The sequence below is a fragment of the Strix aluco genome, chromosome 2 (genome assembly GCF_031877795.1).
Source record: "Strix aluco isolate bStrAlu1 chromosome 2, bStrAlu1.hap1, whole genome shotgun sequence".
Taxonomy (NCBI): Eukaryota; Metazoa; Chordata; class Aves; order Strigiformes; family Strigidae; genus Strix; species Strix aluco.
Window position 1 is genome coordinate 118,210,365 of NC_133932.1, and position 22,206 is coordinate 118,232,570.

A 22,206-nucleotide genomic window follows, 5' to 3' on the forward strand; every position below is an offset into this window, starting at 1 on the left:
TCATGGAAAACAAGAGCAGGGCCACTCCGCTCAGGAACCGAGGCTGACCACAGGACAGGCAGGGCAGCGTCCTCATCAACCAGGGTGCAGTTCCACAGGATCTGGGCAGGGCTGGCTTGGTGACAGGTCTTCCTGAGAGTCCAAGACAAGGCGAGATAATGAGTCAGGTCCAGGGTCCAGCCTGAAAGTCCAGCCAGGATCAGCTGAAGACAGAGTCAGAGACGAGGTCCACACAGGAGAAAGGGTAGGAGACAAAGCTATGTATTACACAGGTCTACCCAGGAAGGCTAAACGATAAGCCAGACAACAGGAGATGAGACTTGGAACTTGTAAACCTACAGTACTGCACATGCTAAAGTCCCAGGTGAGGGTGTCAGGGCAATTAAGGCCCAGTTGTGCAATTTACTCGTCCCTGACAGGTACCAAGCTAAACATAAGAGAGCAGAATGCCACAGCAGCGAGCAAGGCTACCTTTATAAAGACATACTAGCTTGTTTTTACAGGCATGAAGCCAGTAGATCAAGAGAATTATTAGTCCTCTTTACTCAGCGCTTGTTAGATCATGTCTGGAAAAGTATGAGAAAGCAGTATGAGAATGAAGTCGACAAATTGCAGTGAGTGCAGCTGAGGGCAATCAAGACGGCGAGGGTGATGGAGCACATACCCTGTGAGAAGAGGTTGAGGGAACTGCATTCAGTCAGAAGGCTTAAAGGGGAACCCATGAGCTTCCTTCTAGTACCTGATATTATCAAGCAAATGGAGCAAAACCGTTTACTGTGGATGGCAGCAGGATGAGAGGCAATAGTCACATAGGGCAGTTCTGATTTAAGGGGAAAAAACTTCACTGTGACCACAATCAAGTATTGGCACAGGTTGCACAAGTTGTGCACTCCCCTTTCTTGGAGGTTTTCAAGACCCTGCTGGACAAAGCCCTAAGCAACTTTGTGAGAAGGTTGAAGAAGCAGAAGGTTGGTCTAGAGACCTCTTGAGCCCCCCCAGCCTGAACAAACCTATTCTATTTCTATTGCTCCCGTGGTTATTCAGGTGTGCTGCTGAACACACAAGTTCACAGGAGAATGAAGGACCTTTGAGCATGCCGAAGAAGTTGTTGAAGAATCTCATTTTGAATACAAGCTGTATGTACAGAAATACTCAACTGAAGTAGCCCTTCACTGAACACAGAATTCTTTAAAATAGCTTTTTTTCATGCTCTTCAGGTTTTTTTGACATTACCTCTTTGTACACAGACTTCTAAGTCTTTAGCTCTTGTTCTGCTGTTCTTTAGAGCAAGACTCATTGAACATTGCACTTCAGGACCTAAGTGTGCTGTCACACTTCCACTACCTTTGAATTCCTCCACCTCTGACAGTTGGTTCAACTTTCCTTATACTTATCTCTCCTTTCAGCGCAGTCCTGCTCATCTCCCCACATTCTTCAACTCTGAAACTGAACGGTACCCTGAAATACACTTAACTTTTTAGCATGAATGACATTACCTCCTAGGTAAACCACAAAATCAAACTTTTACATGGTTCTGTTGCTACTCCTAATCTTGTCTAGTAGTGAGCACCGCCATGTCCCCTTCAGCATCAAAAGCTGTCATTTCTTGGGAGAAAAACACTTGCATTCTTCTTTCGAATAGGAAAGGTGTATTTTTTTGCTGTCATCCCATTTCCTTGATCCTTTCTTCTGCCTTTGGCTATTACATTGGAAATGCATGGAAACATTGCACATTGACACTCAGTTTATGTGAACAGTCTGTGAGTGTCCAAGACTCCTATTAGCTGATATGCTCTGAACTTCGCATACATTCAGCACTAGCGGTCAGCTAATGTCTTCTCAAGGTTGGGAGAACTATGGTTGGGAACACCCAAGTGCTGTTAAGAGTAGAGTGGTCTGGCAGGCTCTAGGGAACAAAACAGCAGATGCTGCCCAATGGTCTGCACTGGGAGGGACTTAGTCTGAAGGAGACCTAGCCTGGTCCTATGCACTGAACACTCTTTGGCAGTGGCGGATCTTCCAATCTAGTTTCATCTGAAGGTATCAAAGCTCCAAGTCTGCTCCAGTGTGCAAACTGAAGTGGAAACCATTAGATTTGTTTAAAAGGCAAACTCCTAACCCAGAATGAAATGCCAGTGAAGGCACAATCCAAGAGTCCTTTTGCTCCTGCAGGTGTACGATGTTCTCTCCAGCATATTTTGCAGAGGTGATGCTGTCTTGTAACTGACATCCAATAAAGTGAACTCCAGATGGAGTTACGTGGAAAACAAATGCATTTTAGATCAGTTTTAAACCTTGGCTGTTTGTCTGCCACAAAGCAGTTCCATTTGTAAAGACGCTGGCCACCTTCTCTAGTCCCCACCGCTTTCTAAGCTGTATTTTGAAATCCTTCTCACCCCATTAAAGATCTGCAAGCACCGCCAAGCACGAGGAACCGCAAGCAGCTAGCGCCCGCGGTCTCGCCAGCGCCCGCGGTCACCGGTACGCACCAGGTACACGACTGAACCGAGCAGCGCCCAGACAAGGCGCACACCCCGGTCTCGCCCTGCCCCGCCCCGCCGACGCGACCCCCTCAGCCAGCTCCCCCTGAGCCGGCCCGGGAGGCCCCGCAGCGCTCCTCCGCCCACACGCGGAGCGGGCGCAGCCGCGGGCCCCGGCAGGTGCGGCGGCCTCGAACCGGCGGCGGGCGGTGCCGGGCCCCGCCCCGGGGCTCCGCCGGGCCCGCCTCGGAGGGAGGCGGTCAGCCGGTCGGTCGGCGGGAGGAGAGGGAGGGAGGAGGTGCGCAGGGGTGGGGGCCGTCTCCGGCGGCGCCGCGCAGCACCCCTCGGCTGGCGGCCGGCGGTCACGCTGCGGCGGCGGCGCCGCTTCGCCTCCGCGGCGGGGCCGGGCCGGGCCGCGCCGCGCCCGGGATTGGCTGCGCGGCCGCCTCGTCCCAGAATGCCCCGCATGGCGCGTCATTGAAGAGAGACCATGATGGCGGCGGCCGCGGCGGCGGGGGGGGCCCCCGAGGTGATCGCCCAGCTGGAGAACGCGGCCAAAGTGCTGATGGTGAGGCGGGCGGCGGCACGCGCCGCGCCCGGAGCGGCGCCCCGCGGCCGGGGCGCCCGCGCCGACCACCCCCCTCTTCCTCCCTCCCTCCCTCTTCGCCTCCGCTCCCGCCGCCCTCGTCGCTCAGGCGCGGGGCTCGGGGCGCAGCCCGCCGGGACGCGGCGCCTCCGTCGCCCCCTCCACACCTCCTCCCGCTCCCCGGCCGGCCTCCCGCCCCCGCCGCGGGGCGGCCGCCGCGCCGGCTCGTCCCTGTCACCCCGCCGCCGGGGTCGGCCCCCGCCGCGCACGCCGCGCCAGTCCTCCATGTGCCGCCTTGCTCGCTCGCCCTCGCCCCGGGCAGGCTGCCGAGCTGCCCGCGCCCCGAGCTGCCCGCCCCGGCGGGGCGTCCCGTCCCCTCACGCCCCGCACCGCCATTGCCCCCCGCGGAAACCCTCGCCGAAGTTGCCGGTGAGCAACTCTCCCTCCCTCCCGGCGGCGGGGACCGGGGCCCCGGGTCGCCTCCTGCGGCAGCGGCGGGGCGGTGGGAGGTCGCGCCCGGCCCCGGCCCAGCGCGGGCGGTGGGGCACCGGCAGCAGCGGGGAGGCGACCTCGGAAGTGCCGCGGACCGCGGGCTGAGCGCCGCTCGCTTCCAGAGTTTTCCTTTCGGTGGAGGAGCAGGGAGCAGCCATAGGCTCACGGTGCTGCTGCGGCGTTGAAGCAAAGTGCTTCGCGCCCTGATCTTTTTATTACCAGCTAACTGCTCCTGCTGACGGGGAATGCGCTGTGTGTTACTTTCCGTGTTTGTGTGGAAGAGAAAAGCCCACACGGCAAAGATCAGAAATGGGATGGAGCTGAATACCTATAGCCACCGCTGGTGTTAAAACATCCTAGTCACGCATCCTTGTAAAAGTTTTTTGTTCGATTCAATGAAAAGCTGTATATTAGCCTGTCTCATTTACAGGTCTTCCTTGCAGATCTAAAAATGTCTAGCTGAAAGCCTTCCCCACAAAATCTGCCTCACCAAAATGTGATTCAAACAGAAATATTAAGTTTGTAAGTTGTTGATATTAAAGGGATTTCAAAAGAACCAAGCAAATAGTAGGAAAGTTTGCCTGGTATCGGTAATTGATCAACAGCCAGAGCTGGAACGTTTGTGGTTTAATGTCTAGCTGAAGTGGCCTGACTAAAGCAACTGGCTGTTAGCTTTACTTGTGGGTGTCCTCATCGTAGTACTTGTGTGTTACTCCTTGTGAAATCAAAGCCTGAAAGACGTTGACTATGTTTCCAAACAGGAGAGTAAAGGTGGATAGCTTACCAACAAGTAGTAATCCTTTCAGAAAAAAAACTTCTTAAAGTATGCCAACAGTGATGAATTTTAAGCTTTGAGCTGTTTTTGATTGATGCATGCCTTTGCAAAATGTAACTGCATAGATTATTGGATGTTCTCATGTCTGTGTATCTCAGTTTTAAAAATAACGCAGTTGCTGTAATTACCAGAAGTGTTTGACTACATAGCGGAAATATGTAATAAGTATTATTATGAGACAGAACACATGTGTGGAAGGAAGCTGGCAGTTAGGTAGCTTTCAGTAACATGGTAACATGTGGGGTGGCATCTCCAAAGTTTTGCATCTGTACTAGAAAACTGAATGTTACTTGTGTTGGCATTGTTTCCTTAGCATAGCCCTGCTATCATAGAGAGGGAAATGCAACTTAATGTGGACTTAAAGTAAATAAAAATGTTAATACAGGGAAAAGATACGAGCCTCTTACAGTAATGTTTGTGCTTCTGTTGAAGGATAGGTGCTAAACTTGCTGGTAAAGACATGTTTTGGGTCTCCAAGCATATGTTTGTTAGGATCCTTGTTGAATTTTTAGCTTCCTCCAGCCTCTGACAGTATAAAAGCTGACTTGTTGCAGTCATTAGCTTTTTCTTGTTCTTCTTTTTTCTTTTCTGCAGCTGCTCTTGGAAGTTTCGTAGACAACACTGAACTGACATGAACTAGTTAGAGGCGCTTCCCTAGGAAGCTGCATAAAACAGATATTCACTAAAGCTATGGGTGAGACTAAGGACCCAGAATCAGGCTTTAAGCTGGATTGGCTGTAGAAGAGCTGTGAGAACTGTTTACGGTTATTGTTCTGTGTTTCTTTTCAAAAATCATCAAGTCTTTGGAGTGACGGAGGAGAGGAGGAGTGCAGCTTGCCAGGTGCTTTACAGCGGTGGATGTGAGACCCCAGAGACTGGAAGGGTTATGCACTCTGCTCCTGCTCTTTCTCACTAACAACTGTGGAAAAAACAAGGGCTGAATCGTATTTCAGGACTGCACCTGGACAGTGATGATCTTAATTTAATTTAACCAGAGGACTACACTGTTTGTTAAAATCTGGTGAAAGGTCTACTTGGGAATGAGGTCAGGAAGTAACTCTGTGTGGCAGCTGGGAGGTGTGAACTGATCAAGCAAACTGGGGGGATCACTCAGAAAGGTGTTTATGTAAAAATCTGAGGACTTGGGTGTGGGTGGTAAACCTGGCCCTAGTAACGGAGGTCCTGAGTAGAGGCTGGCATCTTGCAGTGGAGCCATACCTGAAGCCATGGGAAAGGGCAGAGCTGTGAATGGTCTGACAATAGATGTCAGCAAGTTTTAACTGGGCACGGAGTTGTGGAGGGATTCAGCCAGGTTTTCTTATGGCAGTCTGTGGCAGCTGAGACAGTAGCAATCCTTGCAAAATACAGTTGGCTAGGGAGGCATCAGAGGTGGAACAGCATATCTGAGGATGGAGCAGGGAGTGGTGGTGGTTTACGCAATACTTGTCTTGATTTCACATACTGAACCTTGGGGAGAATAATGGGCTAGAGGAAATCAGACATACTAATAATAAAACCTGAGTGTGTTTAACTTTCCTTGAGGGTCAGTGTGGATTACCATGAGCCCTCTAAATCTTTGGTAAGTATTTTCATAATTTTTTTTTTTTATTGCTCTGGGTTAGTTGAGTTTTCCTTTGGAAAACTACTTTTATATGTCAGATAATAGAGATGTTAGTTCTGATCTCATAAATTGCTGATCTTTATGGACTTTACAAACCATGGTGTGCAGTGTATGAAAACTGGAAAGATTCAATCTATTCGCTCACCAGGCTCCTCTACAGCAGTATAGAAATGCTTTTCTGTTGTTACCAGTAACGCCTTTCAACAGGTTCTAGGTAGCCCACGTTCAACAGGCTTAGTTTGGAAAATGATTGAAATTTGGTTTAAGTTGAAGAGTTGTTATAAAAGATGAAACTTGAATCGTCATTAGCTGCCAAATATGACTTTGAATGCTGGTCCTATGACAGTTTTCTTTGCTGTGTGTAAGTGTATTTGCTACATGAAAAAGTACGTGCTTTTTGGGTACTTAATTCCTTTCCAACAAAGCTAAATGGTGTTTACTTGAAGTAAGGTTCCCATAGGGCCTTGTAACTTAAAGTGTAAAATGCTGTGTGGTTCTTCATTGCCACAGGCTGGTATATACCTTTGACCCATGTGACTCTGGCTTGGTGAAGACTGTACACCAGCATCTGTATGAACTGAATGAATTTACTGCTCCTCTATTTCTAGCTGGCATGGCATCCTCTAACCAAATGTATATAGTTCACCAAATGTATATAGTTCCTATCTGTTATGTTCTGGTTAGCTCAGGTGGTAATTAATGCTGAATATAATTAGTACCAGTTAAGCACTGTTTTAATATATGTCTTCACAGATGAGAGAAGACATAGGTTGTATTATTAAGGAAAGAAATGTAAATGTTATCCCATAGGTGAGATGAAGTAGGAAGCATGCAAAAGACTGTTTAGTTATTGCTGAAAACTTATTAAAGCAGGTTGAAATTTTTTTAGTGTATGCTGTTCTGTGACACCTGAATGTAAATTCACAGGTTATAGCTTGTTCTTCCTGCCCCCCCCTCCCCACAAAGGGGTGCTCAGTTCCTACCTGCAGCTCCACTTTCTCCCTTGTAACCCTGTGCTGAACATATTAATATTGCTGAGATGACATAGGAATTAAACAAGGGAATGGATTTCTGTCAGGTTAGCAAGATGAATTGGTTATCTGTGCAGTCATTTAAGTTGCAGAGCTAGCATGGTGGGGGTCTGAAATTAGATTGTTGCACATGGGCTGGTCTGCCCCTATTAGCAGTCGTGAGCTGTCAGGTTGGCTCAAGTGTGTCATATACCTTCACTGTACAATTTACTTGCTAACTCAGGCTGTCTTGATATTGGAAATGCCAGAAATGCCAGAGGTGCACGGTAAAAATACAAGAGGTTACAAGTTTCAGAAAGGGAAATTCCGTCTTGAGAGAAGGCAAAAAACCACCAAAAATCACAGAAACTGTGTTTGGTGAAGGCAGACCAGGCTACCTGGAGGGGCTATGGGATCTCCAGTCTTTGGAGATATTTAAAACTTGACTGTACAAAGCCCTGAACAACCTGGTCTAAGCTTGAAACGAGTTCTGTTTTGGTCAGGGGATTGATAGATGTGAGATCCAGAGGTCCCTGTCATAGAATCATAGAACACTTCCAGGGAGGAGGCATCCACAACTTCTCTGGGCAACCTGTTCCAGTGTCTCACCACCCTCACAGGAAAGAATTTCTTCCTTTTATCTAGTCTAAACCTACCCTCTTTCAGTTTAAAACCATTACCCCTTGTCCTATCATGACACTCCCTGATAGAGCGTCCCTCTCCATCTTGTCTGTAGGCCCCCCTTAAGTACTGGAAGGCCACTATAAGGTCTCCTCAGAGCCTTCTCTAGGTTAAGCAACCCCAACTCTCTCAGCCTGTCCTCATAGGAGAAGTGCTCCAGACCCCTGATCATCTTCATGGCCTCCTCTGGACCTGCTTGAGCAGGTCTATGTCCTTCTTACGTTGGGGGCCCCAGAGCTGAACACAGTACTCCAGGTGGAGTTGCACGAGAGCGGAGTAGAAGGGGACGATCCCCTCCCTCGACCTCCTGGCCACACTTGATGCAGCCCAGGATATGGTTGACTTTCTGGGCTGCAAGCACATATTGCTGGCTCATACTCAGTTTTCCATCCACTACTACCACAAGTTCTTCTCCGCAGGGCTGTTGTCAATCCACTCATCGCCCAGCCTGTATTTGTGCATGGGATTGCCTCAACCCACGTGCAGGACCTTGCACTTGGCCTTGTTGAACTTCTTGAGTTTTGCACAGGCCCACCTCTCGAGCCTGTCGAGGTCCCTCTGGATGGCACATCCCTTCCCTCCAGTGTGTTGACCGCGCCATGCAGATTGGTGTCGTTGGCAAACTTGCTGAGGGTGCACTCGATTCTACTGTCCACATCACCCACAAAGATGTTAAACAGTGCTGGTCCCAGGAGTGACCCCTGAGGAACGCCACTTGTCACTGCTCTCCACTTGGACATCAAACCATTGACTGCAACTCTTTGAGTGCGACCATCCAGCCAATTCCTTATTCACTGAGTGGTCCATCAATCAAATCCATGTCACTCCAATTTAGAGACAAGGGTGTTATCTGAAGTTATTCTACATGGTATGGGTCTGGGTAGCATTAACAAGTTCAAGAATATTTGAGCAAAGGCTTTTGCAGAAGAATTCCCTTCTTTAAAAGTTTATAAATGTTCTTGTTTCACTGTGGTCTGTTTTGCGGGTGGTGGAGTATTCACACATTACTGTCTTCAGGGTGTACTATTTAGTTTGTGGCTTATCTTGCCTTTCTGACTCAGATTTCAGGCTAAAGTTGGGTAGTCTGACAATGGTCATACAATTGTCTCTTTCAGAGGTTGAAATAAGCTTATAGAATAAAGAGCATAAGGGAGCACATTAATATCCTTAAAATCCAAGAGCAAATTTTTTGTGTCATCTACCCTGACAATTTGTATGGTCGGCTTTTCTTGGAGGGTCCGGTCCATGACAATCCTCCTTCCATGGGGAAGTTCAGTTTCTCATTGCAACTTGTCTTCATTGCGGGGCAGTTTTTCAGGCTGTGAAGCATGACTAATAGTAAGGGTGAAAGGGAGAGATGGACTAGCTCTGATTTTGTTATGGGCAGGTTACCTGTTAATCATTCCAGTGCTGAGAAGATTTGTTGGAGTCTTCCAAGTCATCACCCAGCCAAACAAGCTGGGTGTGTGCTATATTATGGCGGGATTAGACCAAACATCTGCCCAGCTGATTTCTGTTTCCAGTGATGGCCCCTAGATGCAGATTTAGAGAAAGGGTCTGAAAAATAAGGATAATCCTTTCACTAGTATATACTTTACCTTATTTGAATTAGCATTTTCAAGAGCCTGAGGTGGCATAGTTGTGTTTAATGATTGTTGATCAACTTTTCTTCCACAAATGTGTCCAGTTGTTTCTAGAATGCATTTCTATTTTTTATTTTCTTAGTTTTTATATTATACTTGGCTGGTAGTAATGAGTTTCACCGGTGTTTTTGGAAAAAACCCAACATTATGTTATTTGAGAGAAGCCTGCTGTTTGATCATTTCATTCATTCTTGAATTAGGAGAAATACTTGATCATTGTTATGATTTTTCTTCTACGGTATCCCTTGTGATAGCTCTCTATCATACTGCATTCTCCAGTTATCTGTTAGCTAAATTGGAGGGTCTTGTCAGTTTTTCATGTGGGAGGTTCCCCATACATCTAATCATCCCTGTACTCCTCTGTAACTTTTTAGATTTATGATAGAATTTTTGAGATGGACTGACCAGAACTGCATTCTTTTGTGATGTGGGTACTTGAAGATTTTAGATGGTTGTGAATTTTTGGTATTCTTCTGTATTCCTTTCCTAATAATACTTAGCATTGTGCTTTTCTTTATTACTTCAGAGCAGCAAGGTGATGTTTTCAGAGGACTATGCCCAAACCGTCCGGATCTTTTTTTTTTTTTTCTGGAGTGGTACTAAGTAATTTAGAGTCCATCATGTGTATGTATAGTTTTTCCTCCTTTTGCTTAAGAACTGGTATGGTTGGTGCATTTTACAGGCACATGGTTCAGATTACAGCTTGGGAGATAAGTACGTGCAGTGTGCGGCATGCTAATGAAACTTTCACCTGGGAGCTGAGAACAAATGTGCATAGAGCATACCCCAAGCACACAGTACTACGGGTGAGGAGTTGAGAACAGGAATGTGAGGATTGATAGAGATTCTCCTGTCTTTAAAAAGCAAACATAGTGTCTGATGAAATGAAAATCTAGTGAAATGGGATTCTTCACGCCTTGGGTTTATTTCCCCTGACTGTTTCACAGAGGGATTATTCATCTTTTTGAATCAAGATTGTGTTTCACACGCATTTGACATGTCACTGTTGCACTGGCATATTTCTGTATTTTGTTCTGAGTCATCAATGAAATACTGTGTGTCTGGTCGTAGATTCATCCGCTGGGGATCTTCATTAGTCCGTAACTCCATCTGGATAATTCTTCTTCAGGCACTACCTACTGCTGTCTTCCCTTTAATCTGCTTCCTAAGAGTCTTATCGTTGTTATGCTAATCTGTGTTCATTAGTTAATTAACAGCTTTCCATATGGAGGGGTAGAAGAAATCCTCTTGATTATTAAGTTGAGCTGATGCTGTCACAAGCAGCTAAGTAAAATATTCCTTTTCAGCAATTTCTGACACTGTTTTGACACTAAAAACTCTGGATCAGGTATACATAAGATCTTCACTTCTGTGTCCCGTCTTGATGTAGGGGTGGAATTCTGGATTTTGATGATCATGTCCTTTTCCATTTTACCAGGGGAAAATGTTTTCTCCATGTCTAGCTCCTTTTCTGCTTTCCTTGGCTTCCCCAGAACAAAACAAAGTGGAACTGATGCCTGTGTTGGGGCTGTGACCTGGTAGAGGGAATGTGGTAACATTTGAAGCAATTTTGATGCATAGTGGGGCATATGAGTGGCATAAAACCACATATGTATTGGGTGATGTGGTGTGGAAGGGAGGGTGTTCAGATCTGAGCTGTAGGAGATGTTGATACGGGTCTTCAGTTCTTTTTCATCCCTTTAAAGTCTGTCTAAAACATCCTGTTGAATAGGGAGTAGTTGTTCAAATGGGGGTTTTAAGAAATGGAGGAAAACTGGCAGGAGGGTATATTTTAAATAGTCTCTCTTCTTCCCTCTCCTTGTCTTCCAAAAATGAAAACCCCAAACTTTCCTACTTCTGAGACTTAATGATGAGTGGCAGCTGTATAGTGCTGCCTTTTGCTCTACCAAAACATAGAGTAGTAGTACACCCACCTGAGTGGCTGCATAGTGAACTGGATTGGGAAGTGGATGCAGGGAGAAAAGGTTTTTTTAATTCAGGTAGTTTTCACTGTGTTGCGTTATAAACCATTTGCTACCTTGACTGAGATGAAAAAGTTCACCTAGGTGCCTAAAAGAAACTTTGGTCAAATTATGCTGTTAAACCACTTTGGAAGTAGCAGATATAATTCTTTTTGTCTTCAGATCAAGACTGATATTTTTTTTTAATGGAAAATACACTTAAAGTTATTTGTATTAATATAGGAGCAAGTGAATAAAGTTTTATTGCTTTTGTTACTCTAGAAGTCAGAAAAGTTGGTTTAGTGGTGCCTACCAAATTCAAAATTTACATAACTATAAAAGTGAATGTGAAGAAAGGCTAAAGATATATCATGATTTGTGCTGAAATTATGAATTTCAGTATTTATCATTGTGCAGTCCAGCTGTGTTATGTGCAGCTGTGCAAAATGGTAGAGGCACAGCTGTAGTAGTGTTGAAAATATGCCTTATGCCAGGGTCTCTTGAAGGCTTTGTGTAATTAATTTGTGGCTGTGAAATCAATAAAATGGCAAAACACCTTTCCGCACGAATTTTACTGTTTATGATGGTGGTCCCTGGGATTTCAAAAGGCTTGGCAAAGGTGAAGAACATCTGCAGTCCCAGGCTTGTAAGCGTGATGCAGACCTAGGGTAGGTTTTCACAGAAGCCTAAACTAGCCTAACAGCAAGTGGCTGAGGAAAACTATTACATGTCTTTTTGCTGGATTGATTATCGGCTAGTTTAGTGAGCTGGAGTGGCTTACAGAAGGACCTGCCAGTTGCCAAAGCTAGCAGCAGATAATAATGTGTGTCTAGGAGTGGAGAGGAATTAGTGTGGTTGGGAGGAGAGTCTCTGTCACTGCATTGCCTCTCTGGGAACCACAGCCTTGGAGTTCTGGAGTAGTTCACTACTGTCAACTTAGACTAGGATCCTCTTGTAATGAAGGAAAAGAATAATACCAGCATCCTTCACAAATGTGTTTTGAAATCATGAGAAGAGCTGTAGAAAAGTTACATGGTATTTGTCTTTTTGTGTATTTTACTGAAGTATTCTCTTTTTCTGGTAAGAGTGGACTGTAATGCTTAGAGTGTTGATCTTTTGAGGGGGTTGCTGTAGTATGGCATTTTGACTGTATGGGATTGGGTGGTATATTCCTTGACTTTGTATTTCCAGTTTTTCAGAAATGAGTAACTTGATAGCTTTTAAGACACCAAGAGGTGGTTGAGCCATGTTCAATCAGTTCTTCTGCTTTGGAAGGACCTTGAATTTGACTTTTTCACATCACAAGTAAATACCCTGGCTGCTGAGGTTTTTGCTCCGACAACAGGTGAAGGAGGGCAGAGGCAGTTCACAGAATTCAAAAAACAGGTTGCAGCATTATTAACGCAGAGTCTGAAAATCCAGTAGCTGGGTGTACTGCAGAGCCTGCTACATTGGCCTGCGCCACAGGGCATCTGTGACTCTGGGACTTAAGCATCGGTTTGTACAGAGATCAGTGGTGCAATTGGATAACAACCAACATTGAGTTATACCATCCTTTATTATAAAAGAATATTCCAACTATTGTTAATTGTGGCATTAGTGATGATATGCAAACAGTGTCAAAGCTAACAAACAGCAGAAACAGTTGTACAAACAGAAACCATACTGGCTCATTTACGTGGTCGTTTATGAGTTACTGCAGAACTGCCATGTTGCTGTCACATTGTACCGGGTCTGGCTGGGCCGGAATTGGTTTTCCCCTGTAGCAGCCCTCATGGTGCTGTGTTTTATGTTGGGAGCTGGCAGGGTGTTGATAGCACACTGGTGTTGTGGCTACTGCTGAGTAGTGCTTACACAGCACCAAGGCTCTTTCTGACATTTCCCTCCCACAGTGGAACGGGGTGGGCAAGATCTTGGGAGGGGACACAACCAGGACAGCTGACCCGAACTGACCAAAGGGATATTCCAGACCATATGACGTCTGCTCAGTATAAAGCTGGGAGAAAGGAGGAAGGGGGTGGGGTCACCCTTGGTCCTCCGAGGCAACCACTACGCGTATGAGAGCCCTGCTTCCTGAGAAGGCCCGACATCATCTGTTCATGGGAAGTAGAGAATAAATCTGTTTTCTTTTTTTTGCTTCCGCGCGCGGACCTTTGCTTTGCTTTGCTTATATTAAAACTGCTTTTGTTTTACCCGCAAGGGTTGGTTATTTTCTTTCCCCTCTTTGCCCTGTTGAGAAAAAAGGGGAAGGGAGGGGAAGTGATAGAGTGACTTGGTGGGTACCTGGCATTTAGCCAAGGTCAAACCACCACACACATGGCAGCACAAGAGAAGCTGTACCTCCATGCCCTGCCTGGCTGGGGCCTGGGGGAAGCTTCCCACACTGGTGATGTGGGGGCAAGCGTCATCCTACCTGGACCAGGATCTACACGTGTAGCTTCTCTGCCTTGGGCACGCAGCAAAGGCAGGTTGTCTTCTCTTTTTGCTGATTTTGTCTGGCTCTGCAAATAGGTGGTCTTCAGGGTTTCGGAATGAACTTCCTCAAACTCAATCTGCCATAGCTTGGGCTTGTATCAGTGATCTTGGCATCATATGGGCCTTCAGTCAGTTCCTCACTCGCCTGGGTAAGGTCATGGCAAGACATCGTTGGCGCTGGCGTACCCTGCCTGCCTGCTGTGGGTTTCGCCTTACAGCTCAGTTAGTTTCCTCTTGTATTACACCCTTGTCTTAAAGCTACATTTTACGCACTTGTCACTTGTAGATTTCATGAGGACTCCTCCACAGCATCTATCTGTATATATGTGTATACAGTAACTGGAGATCCCCAAATGGGAGACCAGATCTGTACCTCTGTTGCAACAGGACTGCAGCCCTGTTGGGGACAGGGGAGGGCAGAATATGTTTCCCCTTGCAGCTATAGATGCTGGTTTGATATTAGGTGCCTTAAAGCTGAGTTTGTGTGCTTTTAAAGCAGTGGCCGAGAAGCATTGCTTTAAACGTTCACCAGTCTGTGTGCAAACAGAGCTTTTGGTGTTATCTGCACTGACCATAATGTTGGGGTTTTTTTTGTTAAGATTTTAACCATTCACATTTAGCTTAGCACTATCATCTCTTCAGTCATTGACTTATATTTGCTTTGCTAATAATGTTGCTGCTACTTGACTTTTCTATCACCCATACTTTTTTGGTAGCTCCCCAGATGGCTGAAGTCTGGCATCTTTACTGAGAAAATGTGTAAATTGAATAGGTTTACAAAACATGTACACTCTTTCCTGGTGAAGAAAACATGAATAGTGCTTTCCTTACCTGTCAACAACAGCAACAGAAGCCCAGCCCAAAAAACAAACATACTTCTTCCTAAGAGAATTAGGGAGGCTTAGCTGCAAAGCCTTTATTTTGTGAGGTTGTTTTAAGTGGGATTAAGAACAGATGTTGGGTAGCTTTGGGATAATGAATTGTTTAGTGGGGAATATATAAATATTAAATTCTAATATCAAGAGAAATGACAATATTGTTTCTGGAACTATTCTGTTCATGTTACAATAACATTCCCTCTAACAGCGCTAAGAATAAAATATGTAATTATGACCACATTTCTTCACAGTCATTTTTCAGTAAGTATGTGGAGCCCTGTGACTCTTCAGAGCTTGAGACTTAGCTAATTTATGCAGGTTCTTAGAGTGAACTCAGGCACTTAACTTTAAGGGAGTCTTAAAAATTGCCTCTTCGAATCAAAACCCAAAAGTATGTGTATATGGAATAAAAGAATAATTTTCTTCATAAAATAAATGCTTTTTAGAAGAGTATTTCTCAAAATATGTATCATGTGTCTGCTTCTTTGTATATTGGACAATGAATACAGAGATGTAACTTCTTTGGTAACTTGGTTCAGGCTGTATCCGCAGGAGCAGGACAAATCAGTGAAACAAGGTAAAAGTGACATCCTACCATCTCAAATATGTACAATTCTAGATATATTTTTGCCATTTCTCAGTAATGGTCAAGATGTTAGGGAAAGGAGCTTTTTCTAGGTGTTTGGTGAAAGTCCAGAATTTTTCCTGGTTTTGAGTGAAAGAGGTTATTCACTTCACAAAATCATTTTCAGTTTTGCAATTCCTCTTGGCTTCCTTATCCTGCAGGCTGGCGTAGGTGATGAGCTTCCTCCTCTGGCCTCTATTCTGTTGCTTTCTTTTTTGCTAAATCTTGGTTTCATGTTCCCTGTAGTTATATTTCTGTTTGCTTACATGATTCAGGTATTGTTTTGTGTGTACTTCACTTGTGTCTGTAAGTTTCCATTAATGTGCTAACAGCTAAAAGCTGTTAATAAAGGTAGGTGTTTTAGGCTGTGCCATTTTGAAAGTATGCTAAGCACAAGGAGTTTTTCATGTCAAATTTAGATAAACCTTGAAAACTTAAAAAAAAATCCTTATCTCGCTTTTAATCAACTCCTTCCAAATAAGTATGCTGGGACAAGATGATTTTGAAATTTTAGCAAGATTGATGGAGGAGGAAGTGCTAAAGCCTGAATTTTGGCAGAGAAGCTGACTGCCCTGTGTGCCTGCCTTTCTTCATTAGCTTGGTGGGAGGAAACACTTTTTTGATAGGAGGCAAAGCCTAAAACTCTTAGAAACCAAAATGCATCATTATCTCAGTTTACATCTTTCACAGAGTGATGGCTTTCAACGTCTCTGTTGGGGGAGAGGTATGCTTGAGGCAGATGGGGCGTTACCCCTGTGATGTCCTGTTACCCCAGTGCTGTCCTCCTCCATCTGCATGTGCTTACTGTAGAAGGCTACCTGTAAGTAAAAGTAATGTCACCTCTGCAAACAATGCGTAGTTATAGCTGTAGTTTCAGCAAGTTTAATTTGAAATTGGACACCAGGAAAAAATAGATACTACAAGATACTTCTTCAGATGGGGTAATACTAAAGTTTCTCTTGCGGTAGGACAGCAGTTAATGAAATATTTGATGTACAGTGAGTCTGATAAATAGGTTATATATCACCTACATCTCAACTAGTGAGCTTTGGAAAATGAGTCTGGCCATTACCAGCATTACTACGATCTACTGTCTAGTAGAAGAGTTGTCACAATGGTTCTTCCTTGACTTAAAACTTCATTTTGAAATTCATGGTCACAGTCCCAGCTTTTTTTGTTAAGCTGTGCCTATACTGTTGTGGTGGTTTGACCTTGGCTAAATGCCAGGTACCCACCAAGTCGCTCTATCACTTCCCCCCCTTTCCCCTTTTTTTTCTCAACAGGGCAGAGAGGGGAAAGAAAATGAGATAGGAAAACAAAACAACCCTTGTGGGTAAAACAACAGCAGTTTTAATATAAGCAAAGCAAAGGTCTGCGTGTGGAAGCAAAAAAAAAAAGAAAACAGATTTATTCTCTACTTCCCACGACCAGGCGATGTCGGGCCTTCTCAGGAAGCAGGGCTCCAATACGCGTAGTGGTTGCCTCGGAGGACCAAGGGTGACCCCACCCCCTTCCTCCTTTCTCCCAGCTTTATACTGAGCAGACGTCATATGGTCTGGAATATCCCTTTGGTCAGTTCGGGTCAGCTGTCCTGGTTGTGTCCCCTCCCAAGATCTTGCCCACCCCGTTCCACTGTGGGGGGAAAATGTCGGAAAGAGCCTTGGTGCTGTGTAAGCACTACTCAGCAGTAGCCACAACACCAGTGTGCTATCAACACCCTGCCAGCTCCCAACATAAAACACAGCACCACGAGGGCTGCTATAGGGGAAAACCAGTTCCGGCTCAGCCAGACCCGGTACAACTGTCTAATAGGTACAGAAATGGACAGTATTGAGATGAGCTACTTGAATCTTGTGATAGACTAACGATTGTGATTTCAGGGGCTGTGGATGGGCTAGGGTCCTATCTCTTGCTGGAGAACCAGGACCTTTCATGGGGATAGTCTACCCTTCGGTGGAGGCTGTAGTATGAGTTGATGCTGAGACCCCTCTCCTTCCCACCCTCTAGAATAACAGACTCAGGACCTGAATTTAGGACCCGTTTATCTTCCATGCCTCCTTGTGGGGGAAAGAAGGAAGCACCTGTAATTTGTAGGAGCTGAGGGAAAATTTGGTCCATTTCCACCAACCCTTCTCCTTGCTGCCAGATGAGGAGGCCAAGTTCATTCCAGCTCCAGGAGATGATCAGAGGAAGGAAGCAGCAGAGCAGGACTCAAGACTAGTGCAAGTGCAGTTGTAGTAAGGGCACTTTATGACTGTTTATATTCCTTTAGTAACATACATTTTTAGGGTTCCAGTGCTACTGCAGTAGTGATGTTTCTTTCCTTCTGAAGTCAAAGCAAGCTGATTTTATTTGTTAACATTAAATGGTTTAGAAAGGTTTGGAACAATGAGGTTTTACATAACTGTTCTGTGTAGTTATGATGTTTTTCTTATATTTGTCCTCCTCTACTGAGTTTCACTTGTTCTGTCTTGACTGAACTTTCTCTGGTCTGCATGGGTTGACTTCTTGTTGCTTCGAAGGTTCATATGACTTCAAGGGACTGTGCATGGATTTGCCTATCGCTATCAGCCAGGCATTTTACAGAAATTACTTTGCTAAACAGAACTGCCCATCAGACCTTGCTTGCGCTTTGAAACATTAGAACAGTGAATGTGGAGATTAGGAAATAAATAACGTTTTATTTAAGGGTCTGAACTGTAACCTCATGTCAGCATTCATCCTCTGGCTGTCCACAGCCAAACTACCATAAGCTAAATATCCATTATAGGACACTTCTCAGATTTATCTGTTGTCAGTGTGCTTAAACTGATGTCCTAACTGCAGTTATGGAGGATACAGTAACAAGTACGTATAAAGCACACACATAATTTTCTGAAGTGTTTTGTTTTAACTGCTATGTTACACTGTATCCTGGTTTTCATTACCTAAATTTACAGAAGGGAAAGACTATTATACACTGAATTTTCTTGGAACCAATTTGAAACATTTTCTTGATCCTGAGATTATGAAGAAAGCATTAAGATTTAAAAAGAAAACCAGATCTTGATCGTAGTGTATGTAAGGTATGTGATAATTGTGTGTGTTTCTATTGTGATTACTTTATATGGGGCTCTGAGTTTGGTCCAACACTAACAAGTTTAAACTTGTAACCCTTGTCTTATGCAAAATTTCCCATGTATGTTTCAGTCACTTTTCCAAAACCTGCTGGAGCAATCCTCCATGGGATGGATGGAGTCTAGGCTGATCCTGTTCACCTAATGCTACCAGAAGGTTGGCACAAGTCAATGTACTGTTAGTTGAATTTGTGGATTTTCTTGTTGAACAATGTGCACAGTGGTCAGGAAAAGAGAAAGTCCTAAATGAATGCTGCAAGGAGACCGACAACAGTTAGAGCTGATATTGGATGGACAGCTTGCATAGATACATAGACCAGCTACAGACATCTGTTTGTCAGGGTCCTACCACAGCTAGTTGAGGGCTATGCCTTCAACGTCCTCTGTTCTTTTCTCTTGCTCCTCTCTGGTCCTGCTTCCTCAAACAAAAATTCCACTCCACCTTCCTCCCTTTTGCCTTTCAAGTCCTACCTGCTCTTCTTCAAGCAGCAGGTCTTGGGTACCTGTTTTGGTGCTGAAAAGTAGACATTAACAGTGGAAGCTGTACCCTCATGCAGTGAGGACAGTTTATGGGCTGGTTACCACAAATTGTATATCTGAAGTGTATTATGCAGGTAAATGAATGTAATTTCAGTGCAGAACCTATAATATTCTATCTTTGAGGGTCAGACTGTTAGTAGAGAGGTAAAATCTTGGTAGGTTGTTTTTGTTAACTTGAAGAGGAAGTCTTATCTGAAAACATTTTGATATTGATGGTAATGATTTACTTTGACTCTTTAGTCAATTAATGTGTATATATAGTATGTTATATAAGACCATTTCAAAACTGAGAACAGATCTTATCAGAAACCACAGTTTATCTGCTCTTTTACTTGCAAAAGACTTAATAAAGTACTTCAGCTCCAAAATACAAAGCAGATTTGATATGAAGAAAAAAAAAAAATCTTTTTTTTTTTCCTATTGTTAAACCTCTGCATGAAAGCAAGACATGAGTGAGTAGATGTGTAGGAGGTAATTCCTCCAGCAGTCACGCATTTGTTCCAAATATATACCGAAAAATACCGGGCACTCTGGGGTTTAAATAATTCAAATCATAATCACTTTTGGGAAAGATTTTCTTATTTTTTTAAATCAAATGAAGTTTTTGTTCAGAAAGTCTTAAATTTTCACCATGTTGTCTCTGTTGCAGGTCTGATTGGAATCTATTGCATCTTTCTTACCCAAGATTATTTCTGAAGAGTTGTATCTTTTTAGTTAGAAGATGAGTTACAGCTGTAATTTGAATGATTATTCCAAAAAGAAAGTGCAAAGGAAGTAATTGGAACATAGTTGAAATTGTTTATTATGCAGGCTAGGTTTTCTGTAGTAACTTAACTATTACTCAGGGCTCTGGCAGTCATATAATGACAGATCTGAATTGGACAGCAGAAGCTGCTATGGATACCAGTTGTCTGAACTGCCTTCTGGCTTGGTGCCTGAAGTGGGAACCTCTGATCCACTTGTGAAGCGGTTGCTGAAAGCTGTAGAGCTGAACATCTTCATGTAGCCTGAATTGTTGGCTGGTAGCATTTGCTTCATGAGTCCATCAGACATCCCTGCATTTTTAGGTGTCAGTCTCTGTTAGAGAAGTAGGGGGAATAGCTGAGAAAGAAAGTGTGGCTAATCATCCAATTCTCTGAGTCTGACCACTGTATTTGATCTCTTTGATTACCTGTTTTAGTAAGACAAGTGACAGTTATTGAATGTGCTGTGATACACTGTAGGAAGAATAAAACACTTGAAAAGTGTTACCGGTAAAACTGTGATAGAAACTTGTTATGGCTTGACTCTACAGAAGTCAGGGTAATGCAGTCTTGGGGCATGTTGCTTGATGTGGCTTTGGTAGAGTTAAACTTGAAATCTCCTTTTCCTGAGAATCTGAGTCTTTTGTATAACTCACCTATATAGCAGAACTGTGCTGGGGACTAATTCTCTTAAGGTGTTTCTTGTTATTTAAGATACAGAAATCTGTTTTTAGGGGGGGTTGAGCATCTTAGTAGAAGAGCACAGTAAGTTAAATTTCATGACCTTTAGGTATGTTTTGCAGCTCTAACAATTGCTTACATGGATAGAGTAATATATTTAGCTGTCCTAAATGCGGTATGTGCAGTAGTTAAAAATTATTGCTTGCCCTTGTGTTTGATTATTTTTTTCCTTTTTTTTCTGTTTCTCCTTCTATTTTTGTCCATACTCCTCTGCAACGTTACCACTATCACATGGTGTTCCCCTGCACATGCTTCTCAGGTTCACTCATGATCTTTCTCCTTTCCATATGCCTCATTGTTACTTGGCTTCCTTGCCTGCTGGGACATGTTGGCGAGCCATCTGGGCTTCCTTTATTCCTTGCTTCTCTGAGCGTGTCTTGCCTGATGGTGGCTGTCAGCAAGGTCCAGACCCAGTGGTGCCACTGCTGTCTGTGGTGGCTTTTGCTTATCCTTGTGTATTGATAGAGATTCAGTTTCTTATTCTTCTCTCTCTTAGGCTTCCAGACTCTCTGCAGCACAGAGTCTAGACACCATTCTGAAGAACAATTAATGTGTTTAATTGTTTTTTCATAAGCTGATAATGGCCCGCAGACCAGAGTTGGGGGACAGTTTTTTGTTTTACCTTTTGACCACAGGGAAGGCAAAATTCCCCTACATATCTGGGGAGGCTCAGTTTGTAGAGTTTGTGATGAATTTTATGAAGTCACACTTCAGTAGAAATCTCAGATTTTTGTTTCTACCCTTGTCAAGTTCGTAATGTACTTTACTTGCAGACATAAACATTGCCTTTGGCAAGAAAGTTCCTTCTTGGCTTTAGTAGTAGCAGGTACAAGCAATTTCATCTTTTTTTTTTTTTTTAAACCCAGGAAAATTCTCTTAGTAGGCATGTTTGCCTTTCCATAATCCTACTAGTGTTTAGCCTGTACTGTTCATAGGGGACCTTTTTTGTAGGTGGGAATACTGTGGGTGTCAGCTTAAAACACTCTGGTGCACTCTCTCTGTATTCTCTTAAGCAGCAAAGTCTGGAGGAGTGCGTGACTGTTCTTTGTGACATGCTAATTTGCAGATTTCCCCCAGTGTAATTGTAGAATTCGGCTGTGTTCAGTGCTGTCTTGCCATAACAAAAGTCTGTGAAAAATCAGAATTTGTGTCTAGCAAACTTCTCTGTCTGCAAGGAATGAACACTGTTCATCCCATCCTTAATTATGTTTCTACGTGATCACGAGTGGGATTTTTCTGAGCAAAAGTATGATGCAGACTTAACAGTGCAAAGTGGTTAACTAAATTATACTAAATAAAAAACTATTCCATTATTGATTTTAATAATAATATTGTCACTTGAATGTTAGAAGTTGTTAATTTTAAGATACTATCACTGTCCACAAGTGACCAATAAGTAATATTCTTTGGCATCAAGAAAATACTGTCAATTCTAATATACGATCAGAAAATGTTGTATTTTGTATGTCTGTGATTATCAACATGAAACTGCCTGAACAGAATCACTTGGGGGAGAGGGGGGATTTGATACTTTTATGAAAAGTGTTTTCAGAAATAAGGGGAAGGAGCTAAAAAAGCAGACATGACTTCAAATGTGGATGTGGTGTAACTTCTTCAGCCTGTTATTGACAAATACATGATTATTTCAGTCTTAGGAAGAGAGCATCTGATATTTGCAACCCATTTGCTACCTTTCTCATGGTTCTATTACCTTCATTGCTTGGCACTCCATCCTGACAAGTCATAATTATATATATATTTTTAAAGGTATGTTACTGA

At 43.9% G+C, this 22,206-nt stretch overlaps 1 protein-coding gene across 5 annotated transcripts in view; it reads left to right on the forward strand.

Moving 5' to 3' along the window:
* The first annotated feature begins 2,949 nt into the window (after positions 1-2,949).
* The window catches only part of XPO4 (exportin 4), an 86,106-nt gene continuing 66,849 nt past the window's right edge, over positions 2,950-22,206 (forward strand). For 3 of the 5 annotated variants that reach the window (XR_012622105.1, XM_074816040.1, XM_074816046.1), the window contains exon 1: positions 2,950-3,048. Coding sequence is in view for 2 of the 5 variants with exons in the window: in XM_074816040.1 (XP_074672141.1) it covers positions 2,971-3,048 (78 nt within the window). In the remaining 3 variants the exon portion in view is untranslated. Of the gene's footprint in view, positions 3,049-16,876; positions 17,100-18,251; positions 18,353-18,476; positions 18,561-22,206 lie in introns of those variants that run through there. The other 2 variants (XM_074816041.1, XM_074816042.1) reach the window with 2 other exon arrangements.